The sequence below is a fragment of the Vipera berus genome, assembly GCF_964194415.1.
Source record: "Vipera berus genome assembly, chromosome: Z".
Classification (NCBI taxonomy): domain Eukaryota; kingdom Metazoa; phylum Chordata; class Lepidosauria; order Squamata; family Viperidae; genus Vipera; species Vipera berus.
In genome coordinates this window covers 114,579,580-114,597,615 of record NC_138205.1, presented here as the reverse complement: position 1 = coordinate 114,597,615, position 18,036 = coordinate 114,579,580, and the positions used below count along the sequence as shown (strand labels likewise).

At 42.1% G+C, this 18,036-nt stretch overlaps 1 protein-coding gene across 1 annotated transcript in view; it reads right to left on the bottom strand.

Moving 5' to 3' along the window:
• CCDC7 (coiled-coil domain containing 7) overlaps window positions 1-18,036 on the bottom strand; it is a 317,972-nt gene that overhangs the window by 48,034 nt on the left and 251,902 nt on the right. The window contains 2 exon segments of the mRNA XM_081343017.1: window positions 605-730; window positions 8,599-8,706. Coding sequence (XP_081199143.1) covers window positions 605-730; window positions 8,599-8,706 — 234 coding nt within the window.

The window sequence follows — 18,036 nt, the reverse complement described above, 5'->3', positions numbered from 1 at the left end:
AATATCAGCAACCTAAGATATGCAGATGATACCACTCTAATGGCAGAAAGTGAAGAAGAACTAAAGAGCTTCGTGTTGCAGGTGAAGAAGGAGAGTGCCAAACTTTGGTTGAAACTGAACATTAAGAAAACCAAGATCATGGCATCCGGCCCTTTCAATTCCTGGCAAATAGATGGGGAAGAAATGGAGGTAGTGACAGATTTGATTTTCCTGGGCTCCAAGATCACTGCAAATGGGGACTGTAGCCAAGAAATTAAAAGATGCTTGCTCCTCGAGAGGAAAGCCATGGCAAATCTAGACAGCACACTAAAAAGCAGAGACATCACCCTGTCAACAAAAGTGTGTATAGTCAAGGCTATGGTCTTCCCTGTTGCAATGTAAGGCAGTGAAAGATGGACCATAAGAAAGGCTGAGCGCCAAAGAATTGGAAGGCAGGAGGAACATTGTCCATAGGGTTGCGATGGGTCAGACACTACTTCGCAGCTAACAACAACAACAACATCCTTTAAAAAGAACTGCAGAAAATGTATTCGATTATGGCAATGCTCTTTCTAGGTCAGATAACATGAATAGATTTCCCTACAATTTTAGATTAATATCTTACCATCAGATCTTTTCATCAAACCATTTTCTAAGTCAAGGTTTTGTGCTTGTTCCACATCTTGAATAATTTTCTCCAGATTGTCAAACAAAATTCTTTTTTTCTCAGCTAACAGTCGAACTATCTGTTCTGCATATAAAGAACATTAATTTTTTTAGAAATGTACACCATAGAAATAGACTAGAAGCAGTTTCTAGAGGTTAAAATGTAATATATTAAAAGCAATTGAAATAAAACACATTAAACTAGCAATATCATAAAAACAGCAAAAATTCAAGAGCAGCAACACATCACTCAAATGCTGATTGAGCAATCAGAAATTTGGGGAAAATGTAAAATTTTATAATACCTGGAACAAACATCTCTAGAAGCATAAGTAGATCTAAGTAGATCAGAATCAAGAGGGCTTCCGGTTTTGCACAGTAGTGCAGCAGCCGAGTGATCGGGGGGCTCCGCACCCTAAAGCCAATTTCTGCCTGCTAGGGGACCCTAAATGAGCCGTAGAGGCAACAAAGAAGGAAGTCCTGCTGATTGCAGAAAGACAGTGGCCCAGCCGATCAGTTTGGGAAAAGCCCTCCAGAAACCAGCAGGAGAAAGGATAGCTTAACTTCCTAGTCTAGCCCAAGCTACAAGCAGCTGAAGCCCAAAAGCACTACTTTAAGCTGACTGTAAACAACATGTTTGGAAGTAGGTCACGGGTTGGCAATCCGTGGCTCTGGAGACACATGTGGCTCTTTCAGCCTTCTACTGTGGCTCCCAGTCCTCCTCTGTCATTTGCAGAATGAGAGACAGAGACAGAGAGAGGCACTTGCGCTTCGCTTCCCTTCTCTCTCTCTGATCTTTTGCTCACCTGGCCATCCAGCGCCCAGGCACCCCACCCCCTGGGAGAAGCGTAGCAGAGAGAGTGCAGCCCCTGCAATCCCCAGCCGGCAATACCAATGGCCCCGCTGGCAGAGAAGGTGCGCTGGACTCCCAACTGCTGGGAATGAAGAGGGAGACGCAGCAAGGTCAGGAGAAGAGTGCCGATTTAAAGCCAGCCCAATCAGAATGTCCGTGGTGTCTCAGCTTGCCAAAGAGTGTGAGGTGAGCAGAAGATTGGAGAGAGAGGGGGGGAGAGACACCTGGCTGGATTCTCATCCCAACCCCCAAACACATATGTGGGTGGATTTTCAGGGGGGGAGGGATCAAAGGGATCCCAGATTCTAGACAGGAAGAGAGTTTTGGGAGGGAAGGGAGGGAGGTGTGTGAGCCCACGCAGTCTGGGACACAACAGACATACCCAGGCCAAATGCAGGGAAACTTCCAAGCCCTCCAATCCTTCCCAAAACGAAACAAAGGCAATTGATTGGTGGACAATGAGCAGATGGAGGTCCAAGGGAAAAAAGGGGACTTCACCCAGGCTGTTTTCATGCAAAAACTCCAGAACTGGCTCTGCTGCTTCTGTGCCTCTGTGGGTTTAATCTCAGTCCAGTTGCGCTCTGGGAGAAACAAAGTCCCAGGAGTTTATTTCGCTCTTGAACCTGACCGGATGGTGGGCAATGGCTGGGACAGCAGCCTCACTCCCAGCTGACCCTGGGAACCCCAGACACATAAACATGGGGGGAGCAAAGCCCCTGAGTGGCAAGAGGGGTTCTGGGATGACCACTGCCCATCCACCTCCCCACCCCAGGGGTCACATCAATAAAAATGCCACAATGGATGAAGGTGCAAACTGAAAGCTGCGAGGACAAACTTTTCCGAATGCTGGAAGAAAGAATGCTATGCCTTCCATAATACTGTGTTGATTCACAGATATCTTTTTAAAAATAATAATAATAATAAAATCACTGTTTTAAATACATGAAAGAAAGAAAAGAAAAAAGAAAAGAAAAGAAAAAGAAAAGCTTGATTGGTTCAAGCCAAGACCCATCTTTCTCCTAATTTTCTCCTGTGTTTCAATCACTTTTCAAAAAGTTTTATTTGGAGAGAGAAAATTTCTCCACTTTCCCTTTTTTTGCCTTTGTGACCTACAATATACACAAATAAGCAAAATCCAGCAGAAGATTCAAGAGGGAAAAGTGCAAAGTGTGAGGTGGCTGCAAAACCCAACAATTTTAGGCAGCATTAACACAAAGAGACATTTATAAGGAAAGGGCAAAAGACCCCAATGAGGGGCAGCCACTTGCTCCCCATCACTGCCAGAATCCCCTGAAGGAAAAGCTTCCCCCCCCAACTGAAGTCTGACAAACCCAAATCCCCCTTTCAGAGCAGGGTGGACAGAAGAAATTTTGGGGGAATCTCAAGAGGGGCCTTTGAGGGGGATTCGATGGTAGATCCCCCCCCCAGACCATCCTCTGCCTGTAGCCAGCCAGCCTCTGTCCCAGCCTCAGGAACCGGCCACTACCTGATGGCAGCTTCTGCCTGGGATGGAGGGGCAGGGGGAGTCAACTTGCCACAGACAACTCAATGCTGGACAACTTGCTGCAGGATGTGTTTCTTATGAGCCAAATTTCAGTTTTAATGTTTGTGGGTGTTTTTGGACTCCCTCCCCCAAATCAGGAACCTTCCCAGGTGTGAAGAGGGAAGTGATTTGGCTGCAGGTGAAGCTGAGTCTATTGCGAAAAAGGGGGTTTCAAGGGAGGCTTTCTCCAAACCCCCAACATTGGCTGAATGAAATTTCTCAGCCTTTGAATCAGTTTCTTCTCAAGGTAAAGGAAACAGAGAGAGAGAGAGAGAAGGGAGGGAGAGAGAGGGAGGGAGAGCGAGAGAATATGAATATATGTGGTTGTCGTTACTATACTTTTAGTCAAGAATGTTTAATGAAATATTTTGATGTTTTTTTTAATTAAGAGATGAGGTATGGGTATAATTGTGCTGTATTTAAAGATGGTAGACAACCTATTAAAATTGTGTTTACCTGTTGGGATCAAGGGGAAAGGGGTTTTTTCCCTCTTTCTCCTGTCCTTCCCCCCCCCCGCAATTTTTTTCTTTTCTATTTTCCTATTTGTAGTTTTTATAGTTTGCACTGGCTTTTTATTTCATAAATACGAGGAGGACTCAAATAGACATTGAGTATTTTATTTGAAAGTAACCTTCGACCCAGCATCTTTTTTTGGAGTTCAAAATGTTTTTGTTGCATACAGAAATAAAAATTTGTTTTCTTTGTAGCAGTTCATTGATTTCATAAATGCAACACACTAGTTTTTTTATACATAGCATAAAGGTAAAAAACATATATGCAGTGTTATCTTCATTTTAGATGTCAAAAGGGTTTTATGGCTCCCAGTGTTTTCTTTTCTGTGGGAAATGGGTCCAAATGGCTCTTTGAGTGTTTAAGGTTGCCGACCCCTGAACTAGGTAATAACAGTGATTTTCTCTCTTCTACTTGAAAACTGATTTCCTGGGGGAGAAAAGAAAAAGAAAAACCCCAACAAGCAAAAAGCCTCCGAAAGTGAAAAGGGGGGATCTTTGCCCCACCCTCCTACAGATGGAAGCGGCAAATTAAACTTTTCAGGAGGAACAGAAATATACTGAAATGAAATGAATATAAGACTTAATTTGGATAAGTTTGAAATCAGTGAAATCTGTTAAGATTTTCTTTTTAAATCATGAAAATAGAAGTAAACAATTGTCTATTACTGACTGGTGCTGACACCTAGTGGTGGATGAAAATATACAATAACAGTTGCTTTATTATAGGGACTGGCAAAGCCCAGGAAAAGATAATTTGGTTTTGGTGACTTTCAATGCCTTAACAACAGAGAGAAAAGCTGTGACAAAAAAGAAAGAAAACATGTTGGGCTATCTACAAAGTGAGAATTGTAAACTCTAAAAAAAAAGAATTGACCTTTCTGGATTACAGATACCAACTCAACTGACTCTAAAGCTATATGCAGAAAAAGGAAAACTGTGATTTTTAGCTATCATGGAAAACCAGAGATCTGCAGAAAGAATATACCAAGAAAAAACAAATACTTTCCAGAAGATCTATGCTATGTTGCAACTAATCCAAACAACAATGATCTCAAACCATCAGGAAATTAAAAATAACTTTGAAAATATAAATGAACACATCTTCAATTTAACTTTACAACACAAAAATTCTCAGAAAATAAAAACCGAGAATGAGCAGAAAAAAAAGACAACTGAATACAAGACAGGGGAGAGATTTCAACATGGAACCTAATAATTACTTAACCCAGGAAATACTGGACATGGAAAAGGTAGCCTATGCCCTACGATTGCAAAATAAGTTTGAAGACAAGAAAAAAGATTTGACAAAATGGATTCTGCCAGGAGAACAATGAGAACTTGACAGACAAAAAATGATAAATAAAATCAAGAAATAAAGGAAGGAAAAGATTTTCAATGAATACGAAGGACCGAAACCTTCCTATAAAAACATCTTACCTGTTTTGCCTTTTGTATCTGCAACAACACTTTTAAGATTATGGAAAGATTTTTTGATTCATGAAGCAAATTGATCAGGAAAGATGTTTGGCAAAAAAAAAGGCTAAAATGAGAATTAAGAAATTAGATATTGGGATTTATCAGAGGAAATATTTAAAAATTAAACCATCTGTTTGAATATGGTTAAAGAAATAGAAAGATTTTGGATATAAACGAAGATTAGTTTAAGAGGGATGAGCCCCTCAAGTAACATAGTATTTTTTCTTTCTTTTTTCCTATGTGTTTTATTTTTTGTCATGAGAAATATAAAAATGTTGAGATGGTTTATATAAAAAAATATTTTCTGGTTTTTTTTTCTTTTTGTAAGATATGAGAAATATAAAAGCATTGGGATGGCTTGTATGAGAAAAAAACTTAAATACTTAAGTGTAACTAATTTTGAGAAAATCATAACCAATAAGAATGCTTTGAATTTTGTGGGGAAAACAAATTTAAATAAGAATTCTGTAAACAGGATCTATGATGAGGCAATTAGAAAAGAAGCTTTATTTTGATATGGTTATTATTTAGAGAAACATGAGAAAAATGTCTATATTTAATTGTCATTTATTCAAATAATAAGAACTGTATTAATTTAAGACTGGCAAAAAAGAATATTATTGGAAGAGGAGAAAATCAAGCAAAGTCATTATATGGACTATAGCCGTGGTGGCGAACCTATGGCATGCAGAGCCCTCTCTGTGGGCACGCAAGTCTTCGCCCCAGTCTTAGGCCTTCAGCTGGGCTTTATAAAACCTTTTCGCTTTAGGCCTCTGCCGCCATGGGCAAAAAAAAAAGGTTCAATCAATTTCAACTTCTCATGGGGAAAAAAAGATCTTGCAAAGTTGGAATTGATTGATCAGACATTTTAGTCCCACCCAGTCTGCTGTTACCCCTGCAGCCCCACCCACCCAATGGGCCATGCCCACCCAATGGGCCATGCCCACCCAATGGGCCACACCCACCCAGCACCCAATGATACATAAGTGGGTTTTGGGTTGCAGTTTGGGCACTTGGTCTTTAAAAGGTTTGCCATCACTGGACTACAGAATTATAGAAATTAATTGTTATTGTTTTTTAAATACTAACCCAGACAACATGCTGTTTACCAAATATTAAGGTGATTATATTAAAAATCAATAAAATGTTTCTTTTTTTAAAAAAAGAAGCATTATCAAGAGTTGACCTATGGGCTGGTACCCTCTTCTTCTAGTAAAATGCCTATCTCTTTGGGAGATTAAAAAGCAAGTGAGAAGTTTGCTGGATCCTTTTGTCATATAGCAATACAGAAGTGGAAGCAAGATTTGTAATGCCAGTTCTAACTTTAGCTATATGATGTATAATGAGACATAAACCTGTCATCAGAGAAAGAATGGAGACAATTTTTTTATCAATTCCTAATTCTTCCTGCACATATTTGCAGAAAACTGCTCCAAAACAATTCAAATCTAGAGTTAAAAACAATTAAGATAGGGTAGGATAGGGCTGAGGAATATGTACAGTATCTGCAGGACAAAATCGCTCAGATCCGGACTGGCTTGGACTCTGACTGGGTGGAATCCGGCAGAGTGAAGAGGGCAGGTCTTGGTTATACCATTTGGGGTGAGTTTGACCCTGTCTCTTTGGATGATGTGGACAGGATTATGCATAAACTGAGTGCTACAACTTGTTTATTGGACCCATGTCCCTCCTGGCTACTTTCAGCCGCCGGGGAGGTGACAGGGGGCTGGCTCCAGGCAGTTGTCAACGCTTCATTGGGAGAGGGTGTCTTCCCCTCCGCCTTAAAAGAGGCGGTGGTGAGACCCCTTCTCAAGAAGCCTGCCCTAGACCCGGCCTCATTGAATAATTATCATCCTGTCTCCAACCTTTACTTTGTAGCGAAGGTTGTTGAGAGTGTTGTGGCACGTCAGCTTCCACAATTCCTGGATGAAGCGGACTATCTGGGCCCGTACCAGTCCAGTTTCAGACCCGGTTACACCACGAAAATGGTATTGGTTGCACTGGTAGATGATCTCTGGCGGGCCCGGGACAGGGGTTGCTCCTCTGTCCTGGTCCTACTTGACCTCTCAGCAGCTTTTGATACCATCGACCATGGTATCCTGCTGCAACGGCTCAAGCGTTTGGGAGTGGGAGGAACTGTTTTACAGTGGTTCTCCTCCTACCTCTGGGGCCATTCGCAGTTCGTATTGGCAGGGGGGCAGAGATCTACCCCGAGGCCCCTTTCTTGCAGGGTACCTCAGGGGTCAGTTCTTTTCCCACTCTTGTTTAACATCTATATGAAGCCGCTGGTTGAGATGATCCATGTCTTTGGGGTGAGGTATCACCAATATGCGGATGACACCCAGTTGTTCATCTCCACCCAGAGCCAACCCAGTGATGCCCTTGATGTGATGTCCCGGTGCCCGGTGCCCCGGTGCCTGGAGGCGGTGCAGGTCTGGATGGGAAAGAACAGACTCAGGCTGAATCCCTCCAAGACCGAGTGGCTGTGGATACTGGCATGTCGTATTGTCCAACATGTTCCATCTCTTGATGAGGGGGAGGTACTGCCCCCCTCAGAAAGGGCCCGCAACTTGGGTGTCCTCTTGGATTCACAGCTTAACTTGGAAGACCATCTAACTGCTGTGACCAGGGGGGCCTTTGCACAGGTTCGCCTGGTGCGCCCCTTTTTGGACCGAGATGCCCTATGCACAGTCACCCACACCCTTGTCACTTCTCACCTGGATTACTGTAATGCTCTCTACGTGGGGCCCTTGAAGTGCACCCGGAGGCTTCAGCTGGTGCAAAATGTGGCCGCACGGGTGCTTATGGGAGGATCTCGATACTCCCATGTTACACCATTCCTGCGCGAGCTGCATTGGCTTCCGGTTCCCCTCCAGGTGCGATTCAAGGTGCTGGTAATTACCTTTAAAGCCCTACATGGCTTAGGCCCAGGGTACTTGCGAGACCACCTGCTGCCATTGTCAACCTCCCTTCGCCCAGTTCGCTCCCACAGAGTCGGCCTCCTCAGGGTTCTGTCGGCTAGGCAATGCTGGCTGGCGACCCCCAGGGGGAGAGCCTTCTCTGTGGGCGTGCCAACTCTCTGGAATGAACTGCCTCCAGAGCTGCGGATGGCCCCTGACCTTCAGTCCTTCCGCCATGACCTGAAGACATGGATGTTCCAACAAGCGGGCCTGGACTGACTATGGTTTTACATTTGGCTTTTATTGGGTTAAATTGTCATTTATTTATTACATCCATTGTTTAATTCTTTTTTAAATTTTGTACTTTATGTTTTTTAATTTTTTATTGTTGTGAGCTGCCCTGAGTCCTTGGGGAGAAGGGCGGCATATAAATTTAATAAATCTCAAATCTCAAGATATGATTCTTGCTTTCCTACACTACAAGAAGAATTAACATTGTTGGATGCTTCCCCACACTAAACTGAGAATTATTTTTGTCATTATTAGTACTATGTTGTCAACCAAAAGTGCATTTAAATTTTTACATGTATTTTACAAACTAAAACAAAATACTGCTGAGAAAACACAAAAGTGCCTAGCCTATTAACATACTAAAAATTAATTACTTACCATTGTCTGGCTGAGTAACTGCAGCAGCCTGCAAAACTTTCAAATCTTTCAGCATTAATTCCATATTATCCAAATACAACCTTCTCTTCTCAGTTAATGCTTGTATTTCTATAAAAGGAAATATTTTAAAATTATTAGCCTAAAAGCAGTGCTTTTTTTGTAAAAGAAAAAGGTGCCAGAACTCACACATGTCATACAACCTGCTTTGCCTAACCTACAAGGTTCCATCCAAAAAAGGTGCCGGAACTCCGTTCTGAGCGTTCTATGAGGAAAAAAGCCCTGCCTAAAAGATTCAAAATATCAATTTACCAGGAAGTTTATTTACTGGTTAATGTGAAGAAGGAATCCCACAGGAAATCAAGATTTTATCTTGCTTAATTCTTATTTCTGATACTTTCAATTCCTTTTACAGCAGGCCTAAACTATTGCATCTATGAAGAAGCCTACAATCAATGTGAAAAAAGCATAAAGAAAAATAAGTCCAATAACATAACAAATGTATTTTCCTTTAAGTAAATATGCAAAATTCCTTTCTCAGTTTGGAATAAAAATCAGCTATATAGCAGATTCAACTGAAAGTCAATAATTAATACAGTTGATCAGATATCTGAGTAATAAGTTTTAAATGAGGTTCTGGACTAGATTTCTATTTCATTTTGAAGCAAATGAAATTTAATGAGAAAAAGTCAAAAGTTGCAACCTTGTTCTTCCAAAGGCAGCCTTAGCAGAGTCATAGGCATTAATCTTGCAGTGCCTGGTAGAATTGGAAGCTGTCAGCAGCATGGCTGACGGTGAGTTTGAATCTAGATCTAGCTCCAGCTGATTGGCGGCAGACTTGGGGGTAACAGGCAACCTCATGCAGTCTTCGGGTAGAGACAGCTGGAGCTGTGCAATGCATTGCCTGGGTCCTGCTGAGAGCCCAAGATCGGCACACACAGCTCCAGCTGACTGGGAGTGACAGGCGACCTCACCGAGTCATCAGGCAGAGATTGAGCTGGAGCTGCGCGAGGCATTGCATGCCTGGGTCCTGAAGAGAGCCCAGGATTGGCACGCACAGTTCCAGCTGATTGGGGGTGGCAGGTGGCCTCACAGAGTCTTCAGGCAGAGATTCAGCTGGAGCTGCACAAGGCATTGCCTGCCTGGATTCTAAGGAGAGCCCAGGATCAGCACATGCAGCTCCAGCTGATTGGGGGTGGCAGGCGGCCTCACCGAGTCTTCAGGCAGAGATTCAGCTGGAGCAGAGCGAGGCATTGCCAGGGTCCTGCTGAAGGGGAGAGAAGAGAGGATGCTGAAGGGTGTGAGAGAAGAGATGATATTGAAGGGGGTGAGGGAAGAGATGATATTGAAGGGGTGAGGGAAGAGATGATATTGAAGGGGGTGAGGGAAGTGTTGTGATTCAGTGTCAGCCTGTGCTCCTAGCAGCTGAGTCTGAGGAATCTGAGGAGGAGGAGGAGGGGTTTGGAGAGCCTTCAGTGTCAGAGAGAGGCTCTGATGCACTGCAGGACTCTCAGCCTGGCCCCTTCAATCGTGTTCCTCATGAGGCTCAGCTGTGTGAGGAAGTGGTGTCGGACTCAGAGGAGTCACAGCTGAATCTGTTCAGAGATGCTAGAAACAGAAGGCAATCCAGCAAAGCAGAGCAGAGAAAATCTATGAGGCAACTCAATGAAAGGAGGAGAAGGCATTGAGAAGTCATGCCTTGGAACAGATAATAAAAGGGGAAGGTGTGGGCAGTGCTGGTTGCTGAAGGCAACCGTTCGGAGACATTCAAAGAGAATCCTGGTCTTTTCTTGCTAATCTGTTTGACTCTTGTTTGTTGACCCGTTTCATGTTTTGAATCATTTATTGAAGAAAATATTCTGCTGCTTTTTTGTTTGGGCTGGGTTTTTCCCCCCAGCCTATTAATTTGTCAAAAGGAAAAAGGGGTTGTCCCTGTCACACAAACAGGGCCGGTCATAGACTGGAACAGAACAGGAAGAGATGACGTTGAAGGGGGTGAGGGAAGAGATGATATTAATGGGGATGAGGGAAGAGATGATATTAAAGGTTAGGACTACCTATACTTTATCCCTTTTTTCCATTTATTTTTTTTGGTCATCAAGTTGTTGACACCTTGCTAGGTGACTGGTAGTACTTGAATGTTGCCATATTCTAAAAGTGGTACAGTCGGTGAAAATGTTGAAAAGCCCTACTGCGGAGAATTAATCTTCGGAATTCTCAGTGGGAACAGAAAAGTAGGGTCTTATTTTGTGTCTATTTATGATTCCTAATTTTTTAATGACTGAGTCAGAAAAGGTAGGATATGAATTCATACAGGAATGAAAAGAAAGAAAAAAGTATTGAAATATTTTTTTCTTTTATTTATTTAACCCTTTCTTTTGCTGTGGGCATGGCTTTTTTCTTTACTTTTGTTTCTATTAAAACACTTTAAAATTATTTAAATTTATTATAAAAAAAAGATGGAGAAAAGAAATTGTCCTTAAATTTGTTTTGGAAAAAATGATTGAAATTCAATATCCCAATCAATTGGAATGCCAAACATTTGATAAAATATTATGTGACATACTTTATTTATATATTGGATTATATATATTTCACTTTTCTGCTCATTTAAGGCAGTTTACATCATTTAACATTTAAAAATGAGTAAACATAACATCAACATAAAATAAATTTGTATAAGCTTAATGAAAGAATTTTATTTTTACCACTTTTCAAAATACTAGGAGTGAATTTTCCTCAAAAAGTATTCCATAGTCTGGGGCCCACACAAGATAAGATCTTTTCCTGTAATACCAGATAGATAAGACTTAGACATATCTTCAAAAAGACATTTGTGCTTCCAGTTTGCACTCGCGGCGCTGGCAGATGCACGGAAGAGAGCTCTCTTCCTGCCGTCCAGTTTTTCTCCATTGAGAGACCCTGAAAAGGGTCAAAAGTTGCCCTGGAGGGGCGACAACTGTGAGGAGGCCCTCCAACCAATTGCGGAAGGGAGGCAGCCCTCCGTTTGACCCAAAGCAGCTCCTTTGGACCGACGAAGAAAAGATCCGCCATTAACATGGCCGATCATTAAGCCGTTTCCTGCCAAAAGCCAAAATTACTACCAAGCACAATGAAAGCAACGTGGAGGATTTGGGTGAGATCTTACCTTTCTTATTTACCCAACTACTTTCCTGTGGGAGTGTTTTGAAAATTTTTTCCCTCTCTTTTGGAATAGCGGCATCTGCTTACTTGGGGAATTAAAGCTTCAAAATAAATGAAAAAGCATAACTAAACTAAATAACTAAACAATTGGACTTGCATCTTTGGAATATTTGGGGTACCAAAAAGTTCTTATTTCTACGGGGACCTATTACCCTATTTACCTTTTAAGCTGGAAAAGAAAAAAAACCAGAAAAATGTAAACTGGATAAAAGCTTTATTTGAGTCTGGAAAAAGATTTTACATGCGAAACCTGGTATAGCAAGGAAACTTTGCTTTTATTGTGAGATCTGGCTGCAGCCCAGATTTGTCCTTGGCACTATTCTTAAAGATAAGAACTTGAAACACTTGGCAGTGAAAACAACCTCTAGGAATAGTGGAGGTGGACATTTGCTGACTCTTATCAAAATAGCCTCCACCAAAGACCTATCTGTAAACACCGTAGACATGGAGGAATACTAGCCACAACTTAACTATAAACTTATTCTTGAAAAAATCCTTGAAACAACTGAACTAATGAATTCCAGATGAATATCTTTAAGGTGCCAGCTTAAACCTACCAAATGAAGCCTGATTGCAATTGATGAACTGACAATCCAAAAACCAACAGAAGAGGAAGAAATTAATATTAAAACAGGGTATTTTAAAGAACAACAAGTACAATCTACTGAGAGCTTTGACACCCAAACCTTGATCTCAATTACAAAACCTACAATCCAAAATACAACAGAAGCCAAAGAAAGCAACACTAAGATGGAGGGTGTTAAGGATCTTTAAGCACAGTATATTGAGAATCCAGCCAACCAAACAACAACTACAACACTGGACATGACCTCTTATGCAAGCCTGATGGGACCGGAAGAAGAAGAAGACCAGACTGAACCAATGATAACTATACTAAATCAAATATGGGGATTTGATTTATTAGAGCAACAATTTAATGATTATAAAGGGGCCAGTTTCTTTGAAAAATTGACAACTGGATGGTCTCCCTTGATTCAAACAACGTGTGTAAGAATAAAGGGAGACCCACTTGAGAACTTAAAGGCACTGGTATGGAAGCCTGCTTGGCACAAAAAGAAAGCCAGACTTAGATTTAAAAACTGGTTCTTTTCTTTTGTGATTTATAATGAAAGAGCCTTAAATTTCTTTTAATGGGCTGAGGGGTGTCTTTAAGGGAAATGAAAATCAGCTATTAGAACATAGTTTTGAATTATATTATAGAACTTGGAATGATATAATAAAAGATACTTTATTAATAATTGATGAACCACTAAGATGAGAAATACAATATATTTGTGAAATAAAATAAGAATGTATTTAAGCAAACAATATATGTATTTTAGATATGATAACTACTATATAATGAAATAGGGGAAATTTGGGTTACCCGAAAACTAAGTATTATGAATGCTAAAGGCTAATTCAGAGCACTGTAATTGAAATTAGGTAAAATTTAAAAACAGGACATGGATAAGTAAAAATATATTGATAATTGTCTCAACTGACTGTGGTATAACTAGAAATGTATTAATTTGATTGTGATATTGTAATTAAGGGAATTGGAGAGGGGATTCTTGCTGATATAACCTGAGATATGTACAAAAAGATTTTGTTATTGGACTTTTGATTACCCAATCACCACGCTGCTTCATAAATATTGGGATGTAAAATTGCAAAATTAATGAAACTTCTTTTTAAAAAAGACATTTGCTAGCTAAATAATCTGGCAACTTTATACCAGGATGGGTACTTAGGATTTTAAAGGTTGGCACACCACTTTAAATAATGCTCACAGGCAATTTGTAACTAGCATATATCCTTCAGTACAAACATTATGTGATTCCTTTATCTTCTCCCTTTATTTAACTTCAGTATTTGCATTTTGCAACTTTCAAACACTTTGCAATAGTAAGAAAGGATATAACCAAGACATGGTTAGTTGCAGCTAAGGTCAGGAATGGTTATAGCTGGTGTAACCATTTGCACTAGTAGTAATTTATAAATGCCACTTTTTTACAGCAGATGTAGACGTAGCGAGAACTCAGTATTAAGGAGCACTCCCATACTGTGGACCCCTCTTTCTCAGATAATGCAACCCATCCAAAGTAGTACTTCATTCTCCACGTACAGCACCGGTGTCACCTGGATTTAATTTCAGTTTATTTTATCATGCAGTCAATTATCCAAAAGTGGGTAGTTATTTTGCATAATAATAAAATGGAGAAGGAAATATTAGGTGAATAATGTCAGTCAAATGTAAAACTCTTTATTGTGTTAATTTAAAATCCATAAATAAGGTTCAAGCTTTAAAACTCTTCTCCAGCACAGATAGCAGTGAGCAAATTGTGATCCCTTGTAATTTTGCTGAATGTCAATTTTAAGCAGTCTCAGTCAGGATAACTCCCAAGGAGAATCATGAGGATTTCAGTCCATGGATAGATAGTAGTTACAGCAGATCAGAATGGAAAAAAAGGTGAAAAGTGGCTATTATTAATATAATGTCAACACAATTAATAAGAGGAAGGAATGTGCATTTAGTTTTAAAGATGAAATCCAGAAAGAAAAGTAATAAATTCTTTAATTATTGTTTCTGCTTCTAGTTTGTCTCTCCAAGACTGCTAGGCTAAAGGTAAACAATGACTGATTATCCTTTTCTGCAAATGTGAAATTGATATACATTTTTGGAAAAAGATACATATAATGCCAATCTAGAGAAAAATAGAAACAGAGAAATAGTTTTTATATTAATGAAAATAGTTCTAGTTTTGACTCCTCCTCCAAGATGGCATGCTGAGCATGGGAGGATTTGCTTCTTCTGCAGACGAACAGCTGATTTTTCCTGCCAAAGCAGGTTACTTAGTAGCAAGCTTCCTAGATCAAATGGGAGCAGCTAGGAAAGATCCAAGATGAGCCTTGGACAATTGTGGATACTTCTGGAAAGACGTTGCAATTCCTGCTAGGAGGGGTCGAAGAGTTCAGCCTCCATGTTTTCTCTCAGCTGTTTGGTATTTTGAAGCATAATTGGCTTTTAATTGCACTGTCAAAGTTTTTTCTTTTAATTTGATTCTTAGTTTTAAAAGTTAAGTGGCTGGTTGAAGGCTGATTTATTCTAAGCACTTGCTGGATTTTAACATCAACTTATTTTTGTTTCCTCACTGGTATTTTCTGGAGGGGGGCTGTGAACTACTTTCACTTTCCCTATGGAAAGTGAATTTTCTGAGTAGTAAAACTGACCTAATGGATTTATATCTATACAGGTAGTCCTCAACTTAGAACCACAACTGAGCCCAAAATTTCTTTTGGTAAGTAAAACATTTGTTAAGTGAATTTTGCTACAATTTACAACCTTTCTTGCCACAGTTGTTAAGTGAACCACTGCAATTGTTGTTAGTCACACAGTTGTTAAATGAATCTCACTTCACCCTTGACTTTGTAAGAAGGTCACAAAAGATTATCACATGTCCTTAGGATACTGCAACTGTCATAAATATGAGTCCAAGTGTCTGAATTTTGATCACATGACCATGGGGATGCTGCAGTGGTCATATGAAAAAAAATTTAAGTAATTTATTCCAGTGCTGTTGTAAATTTGAACAGTAACTAAATGAACTGCTGTAAATTGAGGACTACCTATACTGGATTTCACTACAGGGTTTAATTCTCATAAAGTTTTGGTCTGGATTTTTTTTAATTTTTGATGGAACTTTTCATTTTTCTTCTTTTTTCATACGTTTATACCTTCATTCTGAGATTATTTTAATGTTCTCTTTGACTATCTTGTTACAGTATATTTAACATTTTTGTCTTTGAAAGCAATTACTTTTTTTTGGTTATGTAATTTCAGATACAGGAGAGTCTGTTGTATATTAAAATAAATGCAAACAATGCACCAGATTAAAGATAAAGCCTCGTGGAAGCCTTTGAAAAAAAATCTTTTTAATTTACAAGCTCAAATTGACAACTTTGATAAAAAGCTTGATAAAATTACCAGGTTTTCAAATCAACTTCCCTTTTGCGCATGCCCACGATGGCGGAGGTGCTGGGCTGAGCTCCGTGGAGCGTCTCCAGTTTTGGCGTCCTTACCGGTCGTCTGGGGTTCCTGCGAGCCCGCGGAGATGTTTTTCCTCTTTGTCGTGGCTCGGAGAGTTGATTGAACTGAGAGAGAGAAGAAGAGTCGGCATGCAGTTTGGAGTTGCAGCCCTCCATTTTCCAACTAAGCTTCGGTGTCTTCATCTCGGAGGCCCCGGTGGAGCTGGGAGGAGCCGCGGCTTGGAGGGCTCCGAATAGTGGATCCTCGGGGCCGATAGAGCCGCGGCCTAGAGTGGCCTCCGATATACCTGTTTGCTTAGTAATGGAGATTGACTCGGCGTTAGAATAGAACGGTGGAGTGATCGACAGCGAGCGGAATGGGGAGCGTTTTGCTGGCTCGTGGCCCCTGCGCGGTCTGTGGAGGACTGTTTGAAGTCACTCTTGTCTGCTCTTGACCGGGGAGGCCTGCGGCTGGCGTGGGACTGCCTGACTTCTGGTGCTGTGTGTGGCTGGCTGGGCGACGGGCTTTTTGCCTCCGGCTTTCAGCCCCCTGCATCGGGGTCCATCGATCTGCTATCCGGCGTCTCCTGCTCTCCCCGCTTTGCGTTTCCCGCCTTGAGATGAACTCTGCTCTCCAACTTAACTATGGTTACCCTCAGGTTAACCTTGATAACTGCTGCTCTTCTTTTTCTCTCTCTATGGTCCCCACTGAAGCAAGAAGGTCCTGGACGAGCCTCTGTGAGAGGGCGGCTCGTATATGTTATCATCGATACCAACCAATTACCATCTGCTGCCTCCCTAGAGGTGAGAGATCTAGGGAGGTATGCCTTCTTGAGTTGGCAATTGTCCATCCCATCGTAGATCTGGGCCCTTCGTGAGAGGGAGGTGCCTGTTCTATCTTGGAGTCATCTGACTAGTACCCAGCTCAGTGGCAGGGAGCTGGTGAATTGGACACTTTTGACCTTCCAGCTTTTCAGCTTTCCAACTTTTGACTGATGGACTGCCTGACTGGACTCCCCCGGACTAATGGTTTTATCTTACTCCAGCACAGCCTTATTGGCGCTCAGGGATGCCCCCCTCTCCTGGGTGCGACCCGCCTGCCTTTCCATCGTGCCTCTTGATGACGGGCCCAATTATTGGGACCCCGAGAGATGGCTGGGCAAAGACAGGAGCCTCTCTCCCAAATTTAACAAGAGGCCCCTGGTGTGTTTTTTAGCCAAATGTTTTGAGGGGTTAGGGAGGGGGGTGGGTTTATCGGCTCGGTTGGAAACTAGGGGGGTTCCACCAACCGTTTCTCAGACCAGGTCAGGGACTGATCGTGCTGTGGTAGGGGCTGGGCTGTGGGCTTACGGGGCCCCGGGGCGGGGTGTGGGATTATCTATTCCCACGGCGGTTGGGAATGGCCGCAGGTGTAGGAACAGAGGGCCACATCAATACCTGGGGGTGCGTCCCCGCTGACTTCAAGCGGTGATGCGCTCCGACACTCTGATTTCAGCACATGGTACCGGGAGCGAGGATGAGCAGCCACCTGAGCTCAGCCTCGTGTATTTCAATGCCAGGTCCGTAATGAATAAAGCACCTCTCATTCGCGATCTGATTGAGGAGGAGCATGCGGACCTGGCTTGCATTACGGAGACCTGGTTGGGCCCAGAGGGCGGGGTCCCCCTGGTTGATCTTAGCCCATCAGGTTTCCGGGTGCTGCACCAGCCTAGAGCTCAGGGTAGGGGCGGTGGAGTGGCAGTTGTTGTGAGGGAGACCTTATGTCCGCGGGAGGCCACCATAGTCCAGATAGCCGGGTGTGAGTCCCTCCTCCTGAGATGCGGTCCCAGAGCTCAGTTGGGCTTGCTGCTGGTGTATGTTTCACCTAGACACGTGGCAGCAGCCCTGCCTGAGCTTCTCGATATCCTCTCAGGGTTGGTGGTTGAGTTCCCCAAACTTATAGTTTTGGGTGACTTCAACCTACCATCCCTGGGGGGATCATCTGAGTTAGCTCAGGAGTTCATGGCTTCCATGACGGCCATGGACCTGAAGCAGGTTATTCTGGGCCCAACTCACGGGGGGGTCACACGCTCGATCTGGTTTTTCTATCCGGACGGTGGTTAGATGATCTTGGGGGGGGGGTTTCTCCAATTAATTTACCCCTGTCATGGACCGATCATCATCTCCTGCGGATGGTCTTCCGTTTTGCCACTCCCTGTCGTGGGGTAG